Here is a 25665-nt window from a genome sequence, read left to right on the forward strand (position 1 = left end):
CCGTCATCGCGCTAACCACCAACCTGCCATATGGCGCAATATTGGAAAATCCAATCAAAATGTTAATTCGATGCCACAACAAAACGCTAAAAGCCTGCAACGCTTAATGCCGCCCGCGAAAAGTTGTTAGTACTTCTGGCTCGAAGTGCGAACAACATTTGCCATTGTTATGTAAAGTTCGTTGGCCAACCTAACCAGCTCCAAAGCTGGACTAGGGCTTTTTGGCGCGTACCTACAAATTCAATGAAGGAGAACCTGCTCTCATCCATCTATAATGATGATGTTGTCGATCATTATGATATTGTGCTATGCACGAATTCTCCTACTATTAAATGAAATTTATGCAAATGCGTAGCATGCAAATGCGCCTAAGTAAAAGCAGTCCAATGACGAATGACGATGTTGATGTCGATGTGGATGTCGATGATGATGGTGATGACGATGGTGATGATGTGCTGCGCTTCGATGGAATTGTGAACCCTTTGGGAATTATCAGCAGGAGGCCATCGCATTGCCATAGAGCGCCATTACACTTGTTGATTCATTAAACAGACTAACAAAAAACCATAACAATGTCCAACCCACCCACTTTCTCTGTAGCACACGCATAAAGCGGACAAAAGCATGCGCCTCGAGAGCTTCGGAACGTGTTTATTTTTAGGGTTTTTCACTGTGACCCCCAAGACTCCTGGCACTGGCGCCAATTCATACGCCCCGTCGCCCATTCGTTGGGCGCCCAATTCTGTTGACAGAAATGAGAGATAACGACCACAGGAGGAGGTACTAGATGGAACGTGTACAAATAGAGTTGTAAGCTCATCGTTGAGTCTCTGGCTAATACAAATAAACAACTTGTAAGCTGCAAAATGATATATCAACTCGTGGCGGAATGTGCTCCCATAGATACTTTGTAATCATGTTTGAATGAACTCAGATGCTGCCTCACATACACATGTGTACACACATATATAGACCGCTGTTTCGAGTTGATTTACTAAGCCATTATTTGTATGTTTATTTGCTTAAATAAGCTGCGTCTGCTAGTTGCTCGTTATTTTGTCAATGTAGTAATTTGTTAAATTGCGCTCAGACTTCTTCCTTACAGACTCATTTTGTCTACATCACGATTGTTTACAGCATTTCAAAATATCGATTGGGTCCACAAAAGGCTTCTCTATTTATTCCCTATTGTTTTGCCATTGCTTTGACCATGTAAACAAAGCATGAAGCGCTGCTTGTTAGACTGGTATTGTTCTTTTTGAATCTAGAATCAACAGTTTATAATTGATAAAAGCTCTATAAAAAGCTGCGCAAATTTGTCTGTGAAATATCATCTTTGAAAGCTTTACAAACAAACGTAACTATTATTATCATATTATATGTAATTCAATATTACATTTTATTTTATTGATAGCACATAGAGATGGTCAATTACATTCTCCTTCACTAAAAGGTTTCCCTTTTAATTATGAGTGCATCCATTGACATTGGAACTGACCCACAGATAGTGCATTCATTTTTTTTTTTTTCAATTTATTGCGAAGCGTTGACAAAAGAGAAAAAAAGGCAAAAGGCAATGGAATTCTATGGAGACAGTTCTGTTGTGTCTGCCTGAAAGCAGACAACAAAATGTGTATCAATCGAAATGTCAAGTGAAAATGTTTAATTGAATGTTGATATTATTTGCCATCACTTGACAGTATGCTACACAGGTGTAGCCAAAAGGTCTCCCATTGTGGTTTATACATTACACAGTGGGCAAACTCTGTGGGCCATGTGGACCACATGCAGTGCCAAGCAAAGGATAATGTGAACCACAATTTGCTTGGCTTGCCAAACAATTAACGAGTCTCTAACGATTGAATGGCCAAACAAGTTTATTGTAGTGGAAAATAGTTGCAAGCAAAGAGTAAAGGTGATTTTAAATGTTACTACTTTTGAACTTCACTTGAGTCTGCCCTTGATTACATTTTTCAAACAACAATCAAGGCTAAGAGCTAACGGTTATACAAAAAGTATGAATTTCTAAGACAAATATTTTTATGACAGCCCCAATAAAAAACAGCAATTGTGCAAACTAAACCAAGTTCCCAGAAATTATCAACGCGTGTACAATCATGCCAAAAACACCAAAAACAAAACAAGAGAACGGTTTTTTTTTTTTGAGTTGACGTATATAGTTAAATATTTACATTCGTCGACTATAACTTTTTGGGCGATTCGCATTGAACCTGACATATGGCGTTGCGCAAACAACTTCAACGGATTTCATCGTATAAAAAGTTGTAAGCCAGTGTACTCGATATCAGTTGTCCAGAAATCGACCAACATAATCAACATGCGTACCATTTTGCTTCTTGCTCTCTTCGGCTTCGTGCTGTTCGCCACCGTCTCAGCCAGTGAAGAAGTCAGCCAGGATGAGGAGCTAAAGAACGAGGCTGAGAGCGGCGCTGAGGAAGAACAGGAAGAAGAGGGAGCCGAGGCTGTAGAGGATGTAAACGAGAATGACGAAGTGGATGGCGATGAAAGCGGTGACGAAAAGGCCGATGTTGAAGATGCTAAGGAAGACGAGGAGGAGGAGCCGAAGAGCGAACAAGAATAAGCATATTGGATTCAATAGAAGCTAAAGCTACTTGATTCTTTCTATCTTTAGTCCGTCCTTCGTTTATACTTTTTATTTGGCTGGAAAACTACAATAAGATGGATTTCTTCTACAATAGAATATTTTCTTTAAAACTTTATTAATTGGTGTTTGAATAATTTTAATTGCATAAAATGGCTATACCCAAATTTTTTTGCTTTTCTTTTCATTTCAATTTCATCGGGGTAATTCCAAATATGTTTTCTTCTACAAAACCAGTTTTATCTTGAGTCCCAAAACATATTGTCCCATTCTTTTATAAATTGTATTTCTATGAATGCTGTTCAGTGTCTTTTGGAACGTTGAAATGCGCACATTGATCATTTTAACCATTTTCGTTTGCTGGGGGAGTGTTTGCGTCTACACGAGCAAGCAAATGGCTGAAGACAATGACCTAGATGACAATCATAACAACGTAGATGGTGCTGAAGACGGAAATAATCGTGGTGCCAACGATGAGGAAAACGAGGAAGGAAATGAAGATGAACAAGAAAATTACGAAGACGACATTGATGACACTTCCAATTATGACGATTCTTCCGAAGAGACAACGCCATACAACTTTCTAAATTATCCTAAGCAACCCAAATTTATTCCAAAGTTTCCCCGTTTTGCGATACTCAAACGGAACGTGCTTCGGTATTCTGATGATTTACTTTAGGATTGTCGAGTACTGACGTGTTCCTTGTTTATGAGTTCAAGATCATAAACAGAGTGAGAACCTGAAGCCATGAGCTAGACAAGTTTGCACAGTTGTCTCTAAGTCAATAACCTAACAATGAATCCATCCACACGCTGTAGAATTTTCTCTGACACATTTAAATAATAATTTACTATTTAAACATTAAACTGAGTTGTTGTGGTTTATTCTGATTGGTGTTTAAAGAGAATGTTATGATGAAATGAATATGATGAGTGTGTACATAGCTATTAATAAATATTTATGATGAAATTGCTTGAGTTTTTGAGTACGTCAAGGAAATTTACGAATCTTCTTCTATTTTTTAGCACAATTAGAGCAAACACTGTGCTATCAAAATGGTAATGGTTAGCTCAGCGGTATTAGGTGCCGCTGCCGGTACCGGATTGGCTCTGATACTGGCTGTGACCATCGTAATGTACCGCTATTATCTGCTTCGCAAGCGTGGTAAGGTAAGTATTCATTGCTCCTCAAAAAAAAACAACATAACATATATAACTGCTTTTTGTTTACGCAAGGAATGGGACGAACTGGATCGATGGGAAGAGACACGCATCATGCGCAAATTGCAGCTGAAAGTAAGTTAATAAAACTACTTATAATATTCTCAAAACATGATAAAGATGAGTATATAAATATATGTGCACTCGCGCATATTAAACTTATGCTTGCGCTTGGCGGTTGCTGAAGAAGCGCATACTTTGAGTGGGTCATCTTTGTCGAGGTTTGTGTCTCAGCTAAATGGTCCAGCAGGGAAATTTCAAATGAAAATGGTTGCTACAGTTTTAAAGCAATTGAATGAACATAAAATATGCTGTTTATTCGGTAGAATGATTTTAAATTGAAATGCACCTACTTATTATAATAATTAAAACTTAATAAATAAAAAGACAATTTTGCTCTCTTTAATTCCAAGAATATGATATTTTAATACCATGCTCGAAGTCATAATTATAAAAAGTCGAAACTTGATTGTGTGATTCTAATATTTTTTTCAGCTTACATTATTTTTGTTTTGTGTATTGTTTTTTATTTTACTCATGAGTATATTATTTATATAATACTACTTATTTACTATCCTGATATTATTTTTTTGATTTTTTCACTGTTGACTGTCTTTTTCATAAAATATGTTATTTATATTATGTTAAAACAAATGGTTGTCAAATATGATGACAATAATAAGACCAAAATATTTATTTTATTTTATTTGCGATTAAAGCATTTACTAAGTAATCATATAAATAAAATTGTTAATAGTAAAAAAATCTGCAAATAGACTTCAAAGGTTTATCAAATATTTGGCAGACGACAAGCCTACAGCTGAATAATTATGTTAGCTTGATTTATCTGCCATTTTAAGAGTATTCATTTTTAGTTGTATGCACACTTTTATATTTACTTAGATATGTATAATGGGAATTGTTTGATTGTTTTGTGTGCCGCAGTTCTGTTTATCAATTTCCAAATCATAAATATCACAAAAGACCACAAAATTCGACAAAAGAAACAAATGTAACTACTGACAAATAATGGCGTTTGACATACGAGTTTGATTCTGAGTCCTCGTATGAGAATAACGAATGCAAAAGGGTGTAGACGATTTCCCTCGACTGGCTGTCAATTTCATATTTATAAGGTAGCCGTATCCAATACGCATCATTATACAGTCGACTGCTTTTGGGGTTGCAACATTCAATCGCATCCATCAGCCCGTGCCGCAACACAAGAAGCGGGTGCTTCTGCGCACAATCCGACGGCTGCCTGAAAGAACGCGCGCGCTTTTCCTCTGCTCGAGAATGGAAGGAAAGGGCAACGAAAGGAAGGGGAAGGGAACCATTTGATGATTTTAAATGTTGATTTTATTAACTGGCTGAATATGTTGACATGAGTCAAGAGGTGGTGGCAAGGGCGATAAGTGGATCGAGTGTGTGTTTGTTGTACAGAAATAAAACTCGTATAATTTGATTAGCGGTCAAGTATTTCAAGTGTTTTTAATTGCATCCCCCACGCAAATGGATGCCATTATTTGGTATACTCCCTCTGTGCCTCTCTCAACTAGCCACAATATTGACCACAACAACGAAACAACAAAACAGTGCACTGATTAATTGTGCTGTCCTTGACCACGTCCACGCCGATGGTCCACGTGGTCCGCTGACCACTAAAAAACAGCTCGATATAAAAGATGGAATGGAATGCCGGAGAGTACGCTGTTACCTGGGCCAGGACACAAAGGACATTCGGTGTGTATGAATGGCCGGGCACAAAGACATCTGCAGATCACTGCAAGTGCTCGCAGCTCGGCACAATGACCAAGTGCAGCACAATAGTTGAAGTTCCCTTTGTGCCGCACTGACTTTCATTCATGAATGTGCTGCGAATACAAAGTACAAAGTTGGCATTATATATTTGTTTTTCAATTTTTTCTCGAGTCCCAAAAAACTGTCGGTAGGCCACTTTGATATATTTTTTTCAATGGCCCACAGTCTGTGTTTATAGTAGAAATGTATGAATCGTAAATGTCCTTAATATTTCACAAAATACTTAGACCGCACACACTCATTTATTGCCCGAGGTCTGATGACTCAAAAATAACACGCAATCGTAACCCAAACGCAAATCGTTTAGTGGTGGCAAAGCTCATTCATAATTTATTCATAAGCCTGCTTCAGCTATAATGAAGTCATATTTGTTAAATCAACAACAACAACAACAACGAGTGTTTCTCTGTTTCTCCCTGGGGCCAAACAAACCCCGATCCACGATCCAAGGACCGGCATTTCCTTTGACTGCTCGTCGTACTTATTAACAATGGCAACTATAACAATCAGTCAAATGCAAATGTCACAACCAATTAATGTCAATAAATGATGAACCCAACAAACAGCAGCAGAAACTCAAGTCTCATAAGCTAAGTACTCGTATATTTTTAAATCTCATGGTGGTGATAGTGGTGCTATAGATGCTGCTACATATGGTGGTGGTGGTGATTCCATGGCCGCCATTAAGCACACACCCCTTTGTTGGATGGCAGTTTGGAATCCGGTTTGCCAATGAACTGGTCGTTGCCTGAATCCATGGCGATACTTTGTTTCTCTCAGCTTTCATTTGTTTAGCGTTTATCAGACTTTTGTTCACAATTAAAAGTAAATTGCGCACTCGAATGCACACTCGAGAAGGGGAGAGCTTAAAGATACATAGATACATTCATACATATCATACTTGCCATCTTTGTATCTGTTTGGATTCCAGTTTGCTCAGCAGGAAACCTCTGCAGATTTTTGAATGAAGTTTCTGCGTAAGACACAATAAAAGAAAAGTCTCGCACACGTGGCGAATGCAGTTCGATTTGTATATTGATATTTGCCTTTTATTGCTCAAGACAACGGACTGAATGAACAGCACGATCTACTCGAGTTTAAGAACTCGCAACAATGCCCAGTTAAATCGAGCGTATAAAAACGAAGAAAATACACACAAAAAACAAAAAAAAACGAGTGTGGTCAAAGGTGAGCCGTGGCACTTCTCTGAATACAATTACAAAAGGCACTTACAATTGGCTCAGGTCCAGTTGCAGTTTGCCAAGCACGCGGCCAATGCAACGCCCATGAGCAAAAATCTGGTGCAAAAATCCAAAATCGAAGGTGGCATCAACGGCAGCTGCCACCAGGTTACTTTTTGGCCTTTGCATGCTACATATATTACAATTATGATGCTCCCAGCAATTAGCCAGAAGCCAAAACCAACAATAATGTTGCCCAAGAAGTAGAAGGCGATTGATCGAAAATCACTTATGCAACTGCATTCAACAATGTGTCTGAAACAACTTTGTGACTTTGTGAGAGTTGCGACAACAATTAACGTCAGCAATTGTGTCGAGATTTATAGCCACTTAACATATGATAAAATATCATTGACAAAACACACACACACAGAGGGATAAAAGGAGCAGACTGGCAGACACCTTGGCATTACGCACACATCGTCACAATGGCGTGAAAAGGACAATTACAGGCAAATCCTTAAAGTCAGTTAACAAACGATAAAACTGCCGCCATAATTCCGTGTAATGTAACCCAAAAACTCGGTCTCGAACTCAACTCAAACTCGAACTCAGGTCGAACTGAGCTGAGGTGAGGCGACGCAATGTCTGGCCAGGCACAAAGACGCAACATGCTTCGCAAATGAATGGCAAGAGGTCGAAGCTGAATGGGCTCAGTTGATGCATGTCCCAAGCATTGTTAACCGATTTGGCAGTCAGACATAGACACACAAACACACTCACACACACACACACATCGCATATAATGCATCAATAAAAACATGTTAAGGTGCTCACAGAAAGTTGACAATGCGTTAAGAGGACAAATCGTTGCAGCCATTGAAGCCATGAAATTGGCATTCAAATGCTTTGGTCTCTTGGCGGTGAATATTGCTTCTAAATTCTTTGAATATTCTACAGAGATTCCTTAAATATTTAATGCCAAATTATATTAAATATTCTGCAGAGATTCCTTTAATATTTAATGTTAAATTCTATACAAAGTGCTTAGAGTTTCTTGATCAATTCGAAGTATTATGCGTTCACAAATAAGCTTTTAATGTTATGCAACTATGTATAAAGTTGCAAACTTCTCATTTAGTCAAACGACATCTGACATGATTTCCTGATACTCTGTCTAATGGAAAAAGTAAAATAAAATAAGTTATTTGAATAAACTGGATTTTTTTTTTACAAATGATAAGAGTGTAAATAAACAGTCTGTATTAATAGATAAATACAAGCTAAGTGGAATATCAATGCTAGAGGGTAGCAACAGATCGTAAATTTTAAAGCTATAACTACAAATGGCAAAAGAAAATTTGTGTTTAAAACTTGATATAGAAACATGGATGAAGCCGCACGAAAACTTGCTGGTGTAAACTTTATTTAATAAAAAGTTTATTAATATTAGGCAGCTCGTGATGCGCAAGATCTTTAATTCTTTCCGCGACTTTTTCGCCATGCCATTCATAAAGAAATTCACACACATACAGATACTATGCCAACAAATAGACTTTGAAAATACCTGCCATTGTGAGTGATCTTTGTGCCAAGGGCGGAGCTTAAGTGGCTACAGTTGCTGCCATTTGAGGAAGACGAAATGTAAATGGTGATGCATAGAGCATAATGCATAGAGCAAACTCGAGGGTTGTTTCGCTCACTCGCTCGCACCAGCCTGCGGCTGCGAAGCTGTCTCAACTCTCAGCGTTAAGGGTGGTGCAGAAACAACCCCTAAGAATGCCGCTGTCTATATAAAGTGAAGAGCAGAGCTCAACAGCAAACCAGTCACACTCCGTCAGCGATCGTGTTAGGTGCTCATCCCAACGTAACCTCAATCTCAACTCAGCTACAGCAAAAATGTCGCGCTCATTCCTCATGGATTCACTGCTCAGCGATATGCCATCGAACAAGGAATCAATTGGTTCTCCAACTGCAGCCAGTGCCACAGCCGCCGCCGCCGTGGCTGCCACAGCCGCAGCAGCTGCCATGCTGCCGGGCATTCCCATGTTGCCGTATCCAGCCAGCTATGTGGGCAGCTACCTCTTCTCCCTGGGCATCCAGCAACAGCAGCAGCAACAACAACAGCAACAGCAGCATCAACAACAGCAACAAGCAGCGGCTGCAGCTGCCGCCGCCGTACTCCAACAGCCACACGCCTCCCTCTACCATCCTTATGCACAATTCTTTGCAACGAAGCGCAAATCGAGCAGCCTGATCAACTATGAGGATTGCTATCCATCTCCGCCGCTCTCCGCCAATGCCATTGCACATGGTGTGAGTGCACAGCTGCCATTGCCGGCAATGCCATCATCAGCTGTCTACGGTCTACCGCTTCCCGATGCCGGTGCCTTCTGCACTTCACCGTCGGCATCTTCCAGCGCCTCGTTGGACTTCGCCAATCCTGATGAGCCTCAAGGCAAACGCTTCAAGCACGAATCCTCCTGCTCGCCAGCCAGCTCACCCATCAAAACACAAGCGACTCCCGCCGTGGACATTACACCGCTAATCAATGACTATGCGGACTCCAGCAAACGCATTCGCACCGCCTTCACCAGCACTCAACTCTTGGAGCTGGAGCGTGAGTTCTCGCACAATGCGTATTTGTCCCGTCTGCGCAGAATCGAGATTGCCAATCGGCTGCGTCTGTCGGAGAAGCAGGTGAAGATCTGGTTCCAGAACCGTCGCGTCAAGCAGAAGAAGGGCGGCTCCGAGAGTCCCACTTTCAATCTCTCAGCCAACTCCAGCAGTCCACAGACTTCACCAACGACCAAGATCAGTGCGTAGAATTCGCCGAGACTTTAGCACGTTATTTGTACAGTATTTCTAAGTTGTTGCGATCATAGACTAAGCTTAGTTGTAATATAAATAAATACTATAATAATGCAAAACAAAAAGACTCTGTTTTTTGAATCAAGTTACTTCTACTAGTCATGAAAGTCTAAAAGACTTTCATATTCTAATCTCAACTCTGGAAGTAAAATTAGTATCTTTATAAATATACTAGTCATCATTGCATTAAAACTCAACCTAAACTTATAAAGATCTCGCAGAATCTAATAATTTATGCCCAGCTGCTTTACACACTAAATTTTTATATGTGTCGCATCGGATTCGGTAAAGTTGTCTCCCAAGGAGAACCATTCAGGTGAGGGCCTTGAGCATATTCCTGCAGCTGCCTAAGATACTCAAGAAATCCATGCCTACTGATCTGTATTTCGCTTTATAGATCTGATGGTGACTACTAGAGAAAATTGCATCGTTAAAAAAGGAATCACAGAAAATGATCTCACAGAAGCAGACTCGCTCCTGAAGTAAAAGGAGCTGAGATCAGCAGTTTTGGCAGTAAGGCGTAAATGGACACTCGATTTGGATGGCAACTATAACTATGCTGGCTTGAATACCAGATAAAAACAAATAGAGCCAATGATATTGGCGTGCATACATTAACCTATGCCCATGAGCTGGAGAAAATTGTTTGAAATGCGAACAAATAAAGCGTTGCCGTTAATCGCATTGCCTAGAAAATGATGTCCAGGAAATGGTAGACGAATAGTTGAATGTGCCGGAAATTTGTCAGATTTAATTTGCACACTTCTCAAATGTTTTCGCACAAATGTAGTTCGTTCTTGCGTTAAGCTGACAAGCGTTTTAAATGTACGGATAGAGCTGTAGGTTTTGAGAGGCTTTTCGAAATTAGTTGGTAATGTCTGCTATAAGAATGCCATTTAGAACGATTTAGTGAGCAATGCGATAGAAATTTGGCAACAAGCCGAACTTTTCTCCTATCTTTCGACTCTCTAGCGGCAACCAATTTGTGTGGTCTACGGTGCAAACCACAAGAATAAAGCATAATGCTAAAGAAAGTTGCATAATCATTGCATTGATAATTAATCAAATATTTGCGCCATCATGTCTCCCATTCCCACGGCACTTTAGAATGTCAACCTAACGGCAATTAACAAATTGAGCGCAAAAAAGCCGAAATGAAAATTACTAAAATGTAACGAAGAGTTGGCCCTTGAAATCCGCCAACTCAGATGCTTATCGTTAGCGTAAAAAAATGTTAGAAGATGCCAAGAAGGCCTTAACGAAACCTGCATGGCACAAAACTCATTCAGTTGCATTCAAACAAAAGTCGACAATTGACATCGATTCTTCAATGAATGTGCGTAGGGCAAACGTATTCCAGGTTCCATTGTGAACATTCCGAGATGAATGAGGCCAGGGGTGCGGTGCTAATAAACGCAATTGCACCTACGCCCCTACGGGTCGCCTTCTCGAGGGGTAAATGGCACAGTCGGCGGTTTTAAACAGAATTTCCCAGTTCTTTTCCACTGAGCTATTCTTGTAAAATTCGCTTCAGGTAGTTTGGCAAGATCGCTCGATCGTTATCAGTGGCGTGCACAAAAAGTTGCCATGGTGTTTCAAGTATGCGCCTACTTGAGCTCAAGATCTAGCTCTTGAGACTCAAGTGCTCAGGTAGGTGGTGTTGACTCCTGTTGTGTACTTTTTCTCCTTTTTGCAAAATCATCAAACGTGTGCTGTTTCTAGTCGTAGCGGAGATACTGTGAATTTCATATCAATTGAAATACACACAAGTGATCGATAAATGTAGATAAAATTTACTGATGTAGTAAAGAAAATTGGGCAATAACGATGAATACTTGAGCGAGAGAAAAGAGTTGACATCTTTGGAGTTTAGTTCTAAAATTCCTTTTAGTTTATGACAATGAATGTTGAATATTTTAGAAATAGTAAAGTTTTATTTCAATGTTGTATACTCACAACAATTTTCAGAAATATTTTAAAATTATTGTCAATATCTCAGAAATAGTTCGACGCTTCTGCTCTCTTTCTATTCCCATCGCTATCTCTCTTCGCTAATTTTAATATCCAGATGTTCAGAATTCATGCCTGTTTTAACGCCCGCTGTGTGCAGAATTCGCTTTCAGAAAGTCCTTTAAGAACAAAAGCATCAGCACTTCATGAATGAATACAAACTCAAGTGCAAAACCTCTTCAGTTTGAAGTGTTTTCGCGCGTTCATTTGAGAATCGAAAATGAGAAAGTCTAAGGTACAAGTTTTTACAAACATTTTCTCGCTCGTTTTATGAATGAAACGGTGCAAGGTTGTTAGCTACGCCGTGTACTACATACATATATAAGGTTGGCCTGTAGTCCTTCACATCTGGGCATTCCCAGTGCCTTGTTAGAAGATCATTAGCCGACGCATTGTTGTAGCTGTGTGTAACGAGAAATTCTATAGAAAATTGCCCAAAACAGTATTGAAGTCTACCTGGGAGTGCATACTTTTTGAATTTGTCAGGTGCGCACTGCGCAGTCTCGTCCTGCCCAGACAGTCTGTCGCCGAAAGAAGCGTCCTGCCGTGCAACGGTTGTGGTCTCAAGTGTATAATTTGAATGTGAGTTTCTGCTTTAATAGCTATACTTTTGTAGTTGCAGTTTTGTTTTGATTTCAACTACTGGGAAATGCACATTTCCATGCTATTTTAACTACACTGCTTTTAAATTGCCTCTTAACTCGATAAAGCTTGAAAGTCCACCCGGAAGTTGCAATAAGCTCTATACACAAAGCTTATTTGCACTTATACGACTTGCTTTGCTTTTGAAAGCTTTCACAGTCGCAGCTTTTTTTGCCAACTGTTATACGAATATTGCGCACTTGTTGGAGTCACCATTTTGGTTATTTTCTACAATTCAAATATTTAAATAAATATTACAAAATTCATTTTGTAACACTACTTAATAACATTTCTATACTAACAGATATCAAAAACATCAATACACCTGAGAAAAAATTCTTTATAAATTTGTTATAGAATAGGCCCTCTAAATGTCATTAATTATATTTTAAATATTTTATTAACTTTCCTGTGAAACTCATAAGCAGAGGCTTTGTTTGGAATAAGACTTGTTCACTCGAAAATACACCACAAAATCATAAAATGTACTTTGTTATTCACATTTGTATTGACTTTAGCTTCAGTTTCCTTTTGTCAATACTACGAAGCGAATATTTTTCTTCTCGCTTCTCGCTTTCATGAATGCGAATATTTATTCATCTGTTTGTCTGTGTCATCAGGTTAATACAATCAATATTCAAGTACATTGAACATTGTGATTCCATTTCTTGCCTGATTACAGCCTTCGTGACCTGTTAGGTAACACTGATATACTTCTATATTCACACGTACGTTTAGTATTTGTCGCCACTGCGTATATTCATGCAACAAATTAACGAGTCACATTGATTCCTGTAGGCCCCACGTAGCCTCTCTACGCGGTGCCAGACACATTTTAATTTCCAAGGCGCCTAGTTGCGAGTGGCGCCTGTTTAAAATGAGTATTTGCCGCTTCGTTATGCAATATCGTGAAGCTGGAGCAGCTGGGATAATAGTATCTGAATATGGAGCCGTAGCACAATATCTGCTGGCATCTATCTCTATACGCACAGTTGGCTTCTCGGTGCTTCTTGCTGGTAATGTGCCTGCAAGTATGTCGATCTAATTACGATTATTCGGCTGTGGCATATGCTAAGGCGCCTTTTTGTCCTTGACGACAATCTGCTGGGATGGACGCGTGTCTAAGGACCGAATACATCATGAGAGTAATTGATACGTGGACGCATATGTGTGTGCACATAGCTTGACTTAAGATGTTTGCCTAAACTAATGGAAACTAAGTTGAAGCACAGAAAAAGTATTTCGCTATCAATGTTTTGCTTTGTGAAATATGAAAAAAATCAAAAATATAGAAATCTAGGTAGGCACGTGCTTCGATTACAATTATATAATGAGCTTAAAGGCGATTTATTTACACCCACACACCCCAAAAGGAATCTCAACGAGGTGGCTTTTCACGTTATTTATTTTTTTTTTTTCCAAATGTAACAAGCTTCGAAAAAGAATGTCACGGCTGCTACTCGAAGATTCAAAGGCCGTCGACCTTAAGAGAAAAACAAACCCTCAGTTACATAGCAAAGCAAATCGACAAATTCTGTGGAAATTTCATTAAATACTTATGTTTGCAATGGACGTTTATATATTACTTGCTTATATTTGATGCATACCCTTTAGCCATAGAATGGCATAAATGGATGGCAATAAATGTTTCAAACATATTTTGAAAAGACTTTGACATTATAAATTGTGTATTTATGTAAGTACACATGCATGAAAATTTAATAAGTTCGCCTTTGTCGAAGAAGGTAAACAATGATTATTTTTGAAAAGATTAAATGAATTATTAATAACTTATGCTCTGTGATTTTGTTTTAATGCTAACAAGTATTGATTTTCAAGAAACTTCAGTCAATACTTTAATAATATATTTGAGATGAATACAATAATAATAAAATCAAAGTAGACTATGCTTTTTGCTTCAAGTTATTTTTAATTATCCCGTGAGCAATAGTTAAACCACACGATTTTCCCATTCCAACAGCAACTGTGCAAGTAAAATTATTATCACTATAAATTTACTGTTCAATTGCAATTAAAATCATGCTGAACTTCTACAAAGAACTGAAGAGCGAATGGGCAAAGACCACGCCGAATCTGAGCCGTTGTGCTCAGCTCCTGGACACACTAAAGTTGGAAATGGTTCGCATCGGACTCGGAGCGGTTAACTCCCAAGGATCATTGCCCACCACACAGACACAGGACTTGAGCATGTCCCGTGAGCTGCTGGAGATTGCCATCGAGTACAGCATTAAGGTGAAGGATAACGCTGCCTTTGAACGTTACATGACACAACTGAAGATGTACTACTACGATTATGACAAGTATCTGAAATCCTCGCCTCAAATGCACAAGTTTATGGGTCTGCATCTGCTCTATTTGCTAGCCACAAATCGCATTGCCGATTTCCATATTGAACTGGAGCGTTTGCCGTCGGCTTTATTGCTGCAGAATGCATTCATCTCGCCTGTTTTAGCGCTGGAAAACTACTTCATGGAGGGACGCTACAATAAGATACTGCAAGCCAAGAAGTCCATGCCTACCGAGTTGTACTCAAATTTTATGGATCTGATGGTGACGACGGCTCGTGAGGAGATTGCTTCGTGCATGGAGAAGTCCTATGACAAGATCTCACAGAAACAGGCGGCATTGCGACTCGGTCTTAAGGTTGGAGGACCTGAGCTCAACAGCTTGGCAGCAAGGCGTAAATGGATACTCGATGCGGATGGCAACTACAACTATGCAGGCTTGAATACTACTCAGCGTGAGAGAGTGCCAGCCAATGATATTGCTGTGCATACTTTAACATATGCTCATGAACTGGAGAAGATTGTTTGACATGGGTAAAGCGTTGCTTAAAAAATTAATGTCCACTAGAGATGAAATCATTTATAAATATATTCTTAATATATGCTAAAATATAATAATAAAATATATTATATAATAATACTTAATACTGTAATTAGAATTGCAATTATTTGTGACATAAATTCTTGTACATCTTGTACAATACTTGTTCATGGATTAACAAATAATTGAGAAAAATTGGCAAAGTCAATTGTTCTTTCCAAAAAGAGAAATGCATAAGCAACAAAGCCAAAATGAAAAAAAATTTGCTTGTAGCTTTTGCCAGATGATGAGAAAGAGCAGAGAATAATATATAGGTGAATAAAACAACCTCTGTTTGCTGACTGCACGTGGCTCGAGTAACTTGTTGCAGAGAAACGATGCGTGGCTTCAAGAAGCAACAAGCTGTCTGCTGCACTCAGTCCTGATAACATACATACATACTAACATACACGTATGAAGTTCATATGTATTCGTACATTCGGTACATAGTGGGTTTTGACTTCTCTTTTTTGTCTGCATGCTTATTATGTACGTTTGGTTTGGCAGAATGGCTAAACAAAGCAGAGAAGACAAACTCAAGAATAGGTGCATAGCATGAATAAAGAGAGAATTTGAAGGAATTCAGTAGCGAAGGTATTTGCCAATTAAGTTTTGTGGGGCCATTAAAATTGAATCAAAATTTAGTATACTCACACTTAAGCACTCGAGCTTTGCACAACAGAATGTACATCAATACTAATGTACGACGAATCTCTTAATGTTTGTGTGTGTATGTGTGTACGAATAGTACACGCGACAGACATGCTGACAAATACAGACAGATTAAACGTCGGTAAATGAATGCGAATATGTACGCATACATAGACACATGCATATATGTATTTGTGTTTTGATATGTACTCGTATTTGTGTTTGTTTCTCCCCCTAGCTTTTATCTCTCTGTCTATCTTGCTCTATCTTTTTGTTTGCTTTCAAGGTGAAGCCGCACACACATACACACAAACATATACAGATGGAAGCATTTTCAAAGACAGTGAAAGCTCCTGGAGCTTTTTCGAAATTTCTACCATTTTAATTGATTGTCCTTGTGGCCGCTAAAATCATTCGCAGCTGTGTGTTAAGTTCAATGCACTAGCAAATGGAATGGAAGGGTTTAGATACTGATTTTTTGTCAGAAAAACTATTTTATTCCTTCTGGGGTAATCAAACAGAATTAATTAAAACAGAATTTGGCAACAAGTCTTACTGAACTTGACAGTTGAGTGAAATTCAAGTCTATAATCGAAATATTTGAAAAAGAAATTAACAATATGCTAGAAAGGGGGATTTAAAAAAGTATTCAGTAGTCGTCAGGTAAGACGCAACAGCTGATTAGGCAACAAGTTGCGAAAAAGCTTTCGAAGTTGCCAACTCATAATTCAATGCCAAAAAGCTTTGCCATTGCCGAACAATGTCGCCCTAGCCGAGGTGTCCTCGTCCTCGTCCTCGTCGTCGTGCACGTAGCTCCTGTCGACCTCGTCCAACTCGAATTTTGCAACTTGTTGTACGTTGTGCCAGCTTCGACGTCGTTATCGTCGCTGTCGCCGCCATTGTCGTCGTGTCTGAGAAAGCTGAAAATCAAATTCAGTAGTACGCGCGCAGTTCCTTTGAGTAGAACGGAAAGGAAACCGTGTCGGAGTCCGTGCTTAAAATCCGAATCCGAGTTAAATTACTGGAAATTATATTGTACACAAAACAGAGTATAAAACATTGAAAATTGAAAATCGAAAATGTTCCCAAAAATATAATTGAGCATAATTTCAAGTGTTTGGCTCTCTCTCCAATTAAATGTTTGTCAACGACAATGTGTCGTTGTCGTAAGCAAAGAGTATCATATTTTGATTAGAGGCCAGCGCCCAAGTAGGTATCAAAAGTTTCCTCGACAAATCGCATTCGCACATTCGGAAAGGTGTTTTATGGATTTTCCTGTGTGTCGTCTTTGTGGCTGCGTCAAAATTGACGACTGACGAAACTGTTGCTCTGTTCTGTTCTGCTGTGCTCTACTCTGCTTTGTTGTTGTGCGCTTTAGGTGTACACAACATAGAGCTGGAATCAAATCAAGGTGCTAACACGTACATGCCACGCACACATGTGTGTCTCATGCATACATAGTAATTATATACGTATCAGTGTGTGTGAGTGTGTAAGTACTCGAAATATGTTTGTTTATTTTAAGCTAATTGGAAAGCTAATATCGCCTCCAGCTCTATTTCAATTGCTCTATTAATTATTAAATTTTTGTTTAACAATTTGTTGATTGTTTTTTTTTTGGTGTATGCGAAGAAAGTTGTAGAAAGTTGTAGGTAAATTTGCGCTTTTGCGTCAACTTTCAGATCCTTGTATAGCTGTAGTTCGGTTCTCAAATTGTAGTTTCGCATTTAAGGAATTTTGATGAAATTCTTGGCAATCAGTCGCTGTCAGCCGTGTAGCCTTTTTTGCCTGTTGCCCCCAAAAAGATGGGCGGGATGTGCATATCAAACGATTCGGCCACAAAACTGCGCAAGACCCTCCTACTCCTCCTTGTTCCTTCTCCTCTATATCCATAAGTATTCCTTACTCGTGGCTGTAAAAGTTTTCAATTTGTTTTTTTTTTTCAGCGGCTTTCTCATCTGTCGCTTCTTTGCTTTGACTCTGTCTTTGGCTTTGGCATTGACTTTGCGCCTGTCGTTTTCTCTTTTCTGACTCGACTTGAATTAAACTCATCTTCGCCGAGTGCCTTTAAATATTTAGTATGCACATTGCTTGCTCCTGTGGCTATTGGTTGTAACCCTAGGACTCTAGGCGGTGCTTCAAGTTGAATTTTAAGCAACAGCGAAGGGAGCGCACTCATTGCAGGATTATCCTGCGTATCCACAGTATCCAAGTATCCAAGCAGTCAAGCAGGCAGGCAGACAGGCAGCAACAAGGCCTTTAGGAAGCTAGGCAGCTTGGCAGCCAGGCAAGAGCAGACATCGGCACCAAAAAGCAAAGTTAATATAATTATTTTTAGATAACGAATAACGAATCATGCGAGTGCACAATTTTTCGCAGAGGCTCCTCCAATGTTGACTCGCTTGTTGAAGCAACAAAAGTGCGTGCGCTTCCAACAGCAGGACGATGAGGATAACGTGGAATAGAGTCGAAGGAGTGCTGCTGTGGAGCACGATAAAAATGGGGACAGTGAGGTCCCAGTGCAGCTGTTTATTGTTGTTCAGATGGCAGCTTTAAGTTGATCACCCACGCGACGCATTAAAGTCCCATAAAAGGCTTCACTGAGGCTGCTGCTGAGCAGTCGTCAAGCAAAGTCCCTAAACTATGTCAATTGAAAGTACTAGAACGAAAATAGAAAAATATTTCAGCATTTGATGATGATAACAATAAACGGCACAAAAGGCAAAGAACGTGTGGCCACGTGTAAGAGTCAGCAGAGAGAATCCCAATGCTGCGCACCTTTGAGATTGAATGCGAGGCATTTGTTACAATTAGAGTTTGCTAGCTAATAAAAATTGTCGTCGAGACGTGGCATATGCTGTTTCATAGTAGAACGATCGCTAGCAAGAAGTTTATCGTGATATTTTAGACGTATGATATCCAGTGCTAAGCATACCTGAAGATTTATGTTAGTTCGAGAGTGCATTAAGGTTAAATACAATCTCAACCATAAGTCTCAGCTGGTTTTACGAGTACTGAATGCATTTCGACATGTTTTCGCTACCATTTGGCTTTGAGGTTCACTCGTAAATTTCAATTTATTTTGCAAGCACACACAACACGCACACATTCAAACGATTTCACACGCATGCACAAGTGCATTTCAGTCTGTATCGCATAGATACAAGCTTGTGTATCTGACGGATACATTTACGCCGCTTGCTGCATTAGCCCGTCGCTCCGGAATCTGTGGCAACATTTCACTGCGGGATCAATTAGCTTATTCGATTTCCGTTACGCATTTAGTTTGGTTAATTTTTAATTGAATTCTCGGTTCGCAATACCACAGGAAGCAGTAAGTTTCATTTTGGTTTGGGTCGTTCGTTACGTCATCGGGTTAAGGCAGCCCATAATCCTGACTATTAATTAAAAGCGCAATAAACAATAACAACATTGTGTGAGAAAAGCCAATAAAAAAATATGAATGTATGTATGTAGGACACACTCCATATGTACTCGCATATGGCCTAAGGATATGCGTAATGCATTTATGGCCAGAGTACAATATGCAAATGCAATTAAAGCACATTGCGTGCTGACCAATAATAAAGTCGAAACAAAACAGAGAAACACCATACAGCGAATTGTTATTCACATGTTTGTGGGATTATACATATGAATTCAAATGAAATCAATAGTGGGCGAAGTGGCACAATTCGATTACGCCATTTCAGCAGAAAAAGCGCAAAACTCAAAATATGTTAAAAGCGCACAATACGCGTAATTGTTCAATAACCAAACAATTAGCTCTAAGCTTAAAAAAAAATTAATTTGAATATAAATTATAAGTTTTAATTTCTTTTAAGTTATGCACAAAAATAAACAAGTAAAAAGCTTTAACCGGATGTGTCCGAATGTGAGTTATCCGCTACCCATTTTCAATAAAACCATATTCTTAGAATATAACAAAATTATACTATAAACCTACTAAACTATACTAACGCGTATATTTGTTATCGAAGCTGTTCTTACCAGCCAATGAAACTAAGAACCGATTTAAGTTGGGGTTTTTTGTCATACAAAACCATTTCTTAAATAACACAACCAAATTTTCAGGAATATCGTGTACCACAAATCATGTTTGCTATTAGATTATAATTTGTGTTATTACCCTATGTGTAGCGGGAATAAAGAGTTACTAATGCTAAATATAATATTAGGTTGGCCAAAAAGTCTTGCGGTATTTTTATTGAATTTTCAATTGTTCATAAAATTGGTTATAATAATGCGATTTAAGTCAAATATGCGCCGTTTTGTTCGATGACGAGTTCCCAACTTCATAATGCCCCTCTTATAGAAGCTCGCTTTTCTATTGGCAAAAAACTCGGAGAGCCAATTTTCACAGGACTCTCTTGTGGCCAATTTCCGACTACCAAGGTCGTTCGCCATGGACAGAAATAGGTGGTAATCACTTGGTGCGAGATCCGGACTATACGGTGGATGCAATAGAACCTCCCATCCGAACTCCCGGAGCTTCTGGCGCGTCACCAAAGATGTGTGTGGCCTGGCGTTGTCCTGATGGAAGACAATTCGGCCTCTGTTGACCAAAGATGGCCTCTTCTGCTTGAGTGCTGCATTCAAGCGGTCCAGTTGTTGGCAGTACAGGTCCGAATTGAGCGTTTGGCCATAGGAGAGCACCTCATAGTGGATGATTCCTGCCAATCCCACCAAACACACAGAAGAACCTTCCTGGCCGTCAATCCAAGCTTGGCCACCGTCTGGGCAGCTTCACCGCTTTTCGACCACAACCGTTTGCGCTTCACGTTGTTGTAAGTGATCCACTTTTCATCGCCAGTCACCATCCGCTTCAAAAACGGGTCGATTTTGTTGCGATTCAGAAGCGATTCGCATGCATCCATACGGCCAAAAATGTTTTTTTGCGTCAAGTCGTGTGGCACCCATACATCTAGCTTTTTTTTTAATCCAAGCTTCTTCAAATGGTTTAAAACGGTTTGATGACTCATGCCAAGCTCTTGGCCGATGCTACGGGTGCTACTATGCCGATCTCTTTCGATCAATTCGGCGATTTTATCGCAATTTTCGACGACAGGCCTTCCGGACCGTGGCGCATCTTCGACCACCTCCGCACCAGAACGAAAACGTTGAAACCATCGTTGTGCGGTGGAAATGGAAACTGTATCGGGTCCATAAACTGCACAAATTTTATTGGCAGCATGAGTTGCATTTTTTGCCTTTATCGTAGTAGTACTGTAAAATATGCCGTATTTTCTCTTTATTTTGCTCCATGTTTGTGACGCTATAACTCACGAACGACTCAAGACAAACAACAATAAATCAAACACGTGTTAGCGCGGGAAAAGAGCTTTCCAAAAAGGTATCGCATGAACCGATTCGATAAATAGAACTAGAACTACGCGCTTGCAAAGACACCTATCGGAAATACCGCAAGACTTTTTGGCCAACCTAATATGTTTCATATTGTTTAGACACTCAGATGTGCGTTTTCCTTATTACTTCTATTAAGAGAACAAAATATACATACATATATTTTTTTTCACAACGTATTGGATGATTGAAATTCGAAGTCAGTTTCTGTTCCGAAAACTTGGGGGAGAAAAAACGCAAATAGATTCAATATAAACAGAACTGTTTGTTTACCATAGATCTATTGATTGCTAACGAGATTGACGCAGTGCCCAAAACACAAAACGCTTCTATCAAATCCTAGCTGCTGGCAAGGATACGTTTTTCGTATGTGAGAATGCCAACATAAAGGATGCGCAAATCGGATCAAGCCAATGCATGAGTGCAAATGTATAGATGTTTTGCCCGATTGATACAATGGCTGCTGCAATTCGCAATGCAAGGAAAGGGTTAAATGGTCAAATTGCCAGAGACGGAGCATCCTTTGAAGTGCTATCGATCCTTTCGATGCATTTGCAGTCTTATGTTGCTTGCTTTTCACACAGCGAATTTGCCAAAAATGCGCATTGTTTTGATTTATTTTGATCCGAACCGCAAAGATTCCTTTTCGCATTCAGTTTAGCAGCAGTAGTCTAGGACAAAGTCAGCTCTGATTGGAAAGAAAACTCGGAGATAGAACTCCTTATGAATGCCAAATAGCATTAAACACATTTAAGGAAAATCTTTTGTCGGAATGCGTGTGGCCCCAAGGCTTATTTCACTTGAATACGAATACCGAATCAAAATCGAAATCGAAAACGAAAAACTACGAGCAAGTACGTAAACTTGCACACAATGGAAAGCTATCAGTGCAACTGCCTCACAATTTCCATTGTATTGGTGATTAATTTATAGCCTGCGGAGTCGGATGCCTGGTTTTTGCGTCTGTCTATCTGTATGTCTGTCTCTCCGTCTGGTTGCGATCTCATGCCGCAACAACACACAGAGGACGAGCTCCGGCTTGGGCACGAATGCTTGGTAAACAAGTTGACAGACAGCGATGAGAGCTCTATTGACGTTTGATGAACGGATTATCGGCGAACCCTTTCCGCCCTTTCCGCAGCCCAGGCTTTCAGTATTCGTATTCGTAATCGTATTCGAGTATTCCATATGGCCAGACCAACAAGTGTTGCACGATTCTCACCATATTGCTGCGCATTAACAGGACCTTTGACTGCTCTCTGATGCCTGCTGCTTTAATAGTGTTATTGTTATTGTGGTTGCGGTTGCCATTTGAACTCTGTCTGTCTGTGTGTGTGATGGGAAAAATGAATGCCAATGCACATACGTTGAATTGTTGCACAACCAAATGATCAATTGCTGCAGCAATATGGAAATGCATTTTTCAATTTATAAAGCTTTTCATTAGCACTTGACTACACAAAAGCAGCCGCAGCAGCAGCAAATAACTACTGCTGCTGCTCTTTTCCATTTAACTTAAAAGCCAATTTCAAAGTCATATTCTGCTTTGCCTCTGTTGGCGCACATACATATATAATATTTATAGTGTGTATAAACACTTTTATATGCACGTACAATTTGTTTAAGCCTCTGGTGCAAGCTGCACAATTCAAATTGAAAATGCTACTGGGTCAAGAGGCTGAAAGGAGCTGCAAGGAGCAAATTCAGGAACGTGTTCCAACTGCAACTCGAGAGTTTTCAATGTGTAGTTAAGCGTATAATGAGCTGCTGTTTTGCATTTTAATTTCCGGCCACGGTCCATAGTACCTGTGTGTTGGCCTTTTGTCGGACATGGACATGGTCAGAAAGGATTTTACGGCTTTGCTATGTGGTATGTGTTTTATGTTTTGTGCTGGACCTGGGCCTGAGGCACAGGCCTGGGTCTCTGTTTGTCCTGCAATTATTTAAATAAGATTACGAGGACTTACGCAGCGGAAATGCCCGATCTGTATTATCGTCTGCTGAATGAAACTTGGCCTGATGCCATTATTGCTGCTCCTTTGCTGCCCAACCTGCTCATCCTACTCATATATCTCTTCTATACTATATATATCGCCTATTCTTTTTTTGTTTTTCGCTCTGCTCTCATTGTGTGCGTGTGTGTCAAAAGTTGACGAGCCAATTTCGCTTTGTTTGCTAATTGTTTTTACGGCTTTTATTTTGTTGTGTTGCTCGGTTTACTGCTGCTGCTGCTGCTGCTGTTGCTACTGCTGAGATTACACCCACACCGGCAACTGATATTGTATATTATGATATGCGGATTGGTTGACACTAATGCGCATTTGCATTTGTCAGTTGAATGCTGAAGTCGTTGCGATAACAATACCACATCCATCATAAGCGGTTGTACGTACACACACACCCATACACACATTGAGGTAACTGAAACAAGGCGCGAATATAATCAAATAGCTTTCATTCCATCTCCATTTATGGCAAATAACATTACCAGAATGGAGCACATATACATACATATGTATGTAGGACAGCAAGCTCAAGGACAAAAGCTGCCTGGCACCCGTCAACACTGTGACTAGAAAAATGGCCACAATACGAAACAAGAGCAACTATTCTGCTAATAGGATTAAAATTTCCGCTGGGGATTGCCATTTGTTGCAGTGGCAACTGAACACAGCAGACAACTGAACACAATATGCTTGTGCTCGAGGTTCTCTGCAAGCAGACGTTGAACATTTTTTTTTTAAAGGACGTCGACACCTACTCCCCAATGCAAAAAGCAGGGAAATGTTATTTGAAAGCAACAGCTTAAATGCATGTCGCAAGTATTTTGAAATTGGAAATTTAAATTGAATTTTGTTGCCCTCTTTTTGTTCAGCAGCTATTTTTAAAACTGAATGTTCTAAAAAATGACAAATCAAATTGAAAATGTTTTGTTGCTCTTTTATTATCTATTATCTATTTACTTTTCTTATTTATTTATTTTATATCAGCAAGTCGTTTGGTGCTTAGCCTTTACTTTCCTGGCTTGCAACGGCCATTGCAGCCCTGTTTACAGGTGCCTCCTTTTTGCTTCTTCTCAGGACATGGCTTCGTTGGGGTTGCTATAAATGATAAAAGACTTGGTAATTAGTTAACTGTGAGTTCATAGACTCTTCTTGCATACTTTTAAAGCAGCCAGCGAAGAACTGACTATCGCCTGATGGTCCACACTTTTCATTCTTGCATGTGCCATCAGTCTTCTTGTCGCTCTTCTTGCTCATGCTGCGGATTAGTGTGATATTTTTTGGATTTGTGGATCTCGACATTAAAGCGGAACTAATACGCAATGCGGCTTTCGCCGGCTGTTTAACCAAACGCAACGACATAATTAATATGGAATTAAATATAAAATGAAAATGAATAAACTAAACAGCAGACGACCTGCTAACATAAAATCAGAAAATTTTGATGCTGACGAACTAAAAGTTAAAAGCAAACTGAATTAAAATGGCATACACTTAAATCTTTCAAGCTTCAGTCAGATAGAAATAATTTTCAAAGCCTATTTGATAGTTTTATAGAAATTAAAAGGAACAATGAAGAGGTAATTAGGTGTTTGGGGATTTGACATTTCTTGGTGCACTTTGCTTGTGGAAATCGCATTCTTTAAGCTACACTTCATTATGAAATTTTATAACATTCCATTTATGCATTTTAAAGCAGAAGAAAAGGACCGTTGCAAGCAGCATTGCGAAATGAATAAACTTGCATTGTTTATTCTAGGAAAAGGGACTTCAAAGCTATAAACAAATGCATTCATTTGAATTTTAATTACATTGTCGAATTTCCGAATAATATTGTCTCGTAGCTATGTTTATGTTATGAACTAAAGTAATTATAATAATAATAATAGCAAGCTGCTTGAATATGTTTGGGGAGGAAGCTCAGAAGATGCAATTTAAGGATTTTGGTAAACCGCAAGACCAACCAACAGAATTCCCATTAAATCTTCAATCTCGCAAGCACATCACGATGAGTCGTGCAACGCAGCACACAGACACATACACAGACACAGATACTCGAAGTTGAACACATTCACGCATACACATGCGGGCGACAGTAAAGTGAGCTTTGCTGTTCTATTTTATAGCTGTTGTTGCAATGTTGCAAGGACGCCGGAACGCTAAGGAAGCAAGCAAGGGTGGAACTGGGGGAGTGGGGGAAGAAGTTTGCATTTACTTGCAATGACTTTGCGGAACTAATTATTTACAGTTGGCTGCCACAGTTGCAGCTTTGTTTGACTCGAGCACTTTAAACCCCAAAAAGGTTATTACAACATCTAAGCTGTGGTTGGTATCTGGCCAAAAGATGCGATTTATGCCTCAATGCATAAGC

The 25665-nt window shown here is 39.5% G+C and overlaps 3 protein-coding genes across 6 annotated transcripts in view; all 3 read left to right on the forward strand.

Moving 5' to 3' along the window:
- The window catches only part of LOC133842169 (synaptotagmin-5), a 34721-nt gene that overhangs the window by 2919 nt on the left and 6137 nt on the right, over nt 1–25665 (forward strand). Inside the window, exons 2-3 of one of the 4 annotated variants that reach the window (XM_062275158.1) lie at nt 3650–3793; nt 3860–3919. In XM_062275158.1, coding sequence (XP_062131142.1) covers nt 3680–3793; nt 3860–3919 — 174 coding nt within the window. In that variant the 5' untranslated portion in view covers nt 3650–3679. Of the gene's footprint in view, nt 1–3645; nt 3794–3859; nt 3920–16449; nt 17116–25665 lie in introns of those variants that run through there. The other 3 variants (XM_062275160.1, XM_062275156.1, XM_062275157.1) reach the window with 3 other exon arrangements.
- On the forward strand, nt 8300–9756 carry LOC133845430 (homeobox protein Hox-B4). The gene has a single exon (XM_062279889.1). The coding sequence runs from the start codon at nt 8746–8748 to the stop codon at nt 9670–9672; it is 927 nt and encodes a 308-aa protein (XP_062135873.1). The 5' UTR covers nt 8300–8745; the 3' UTR covers nt 9673–9756.
- Nucleotides 14297–15239, forward strand: LOC133844090 (26S proteasome non-ATPase regulatory subunit 8). The gene has a single exon (XM_062277924.1). The coding sequence runs from the start codon at nt 14410–14412 to the stop codon at nt 15202–15204; it is 795 nt and encodes a 264-aa protein (XP_062133908.1). The 5' UTR covers nt 14297–14409; the 3' UTR covers nt 15205–15239.

Source organism: Drosophila sulfurigaster, chromosome 3, assembly GCF_023558435.1.
Source record: "Drosophila sulfurigaster albostrigata strain 15112-1811.04 chromosome 3, ASM2355843v2, whole genome shotgun sequence".
Taxonomy (NCBI): Eukaryota; Metazoa; Arthropoda; class Insecta; order Diptera; family Drosophilidae; genus Drosophila; species Drosophila sulfurigaster.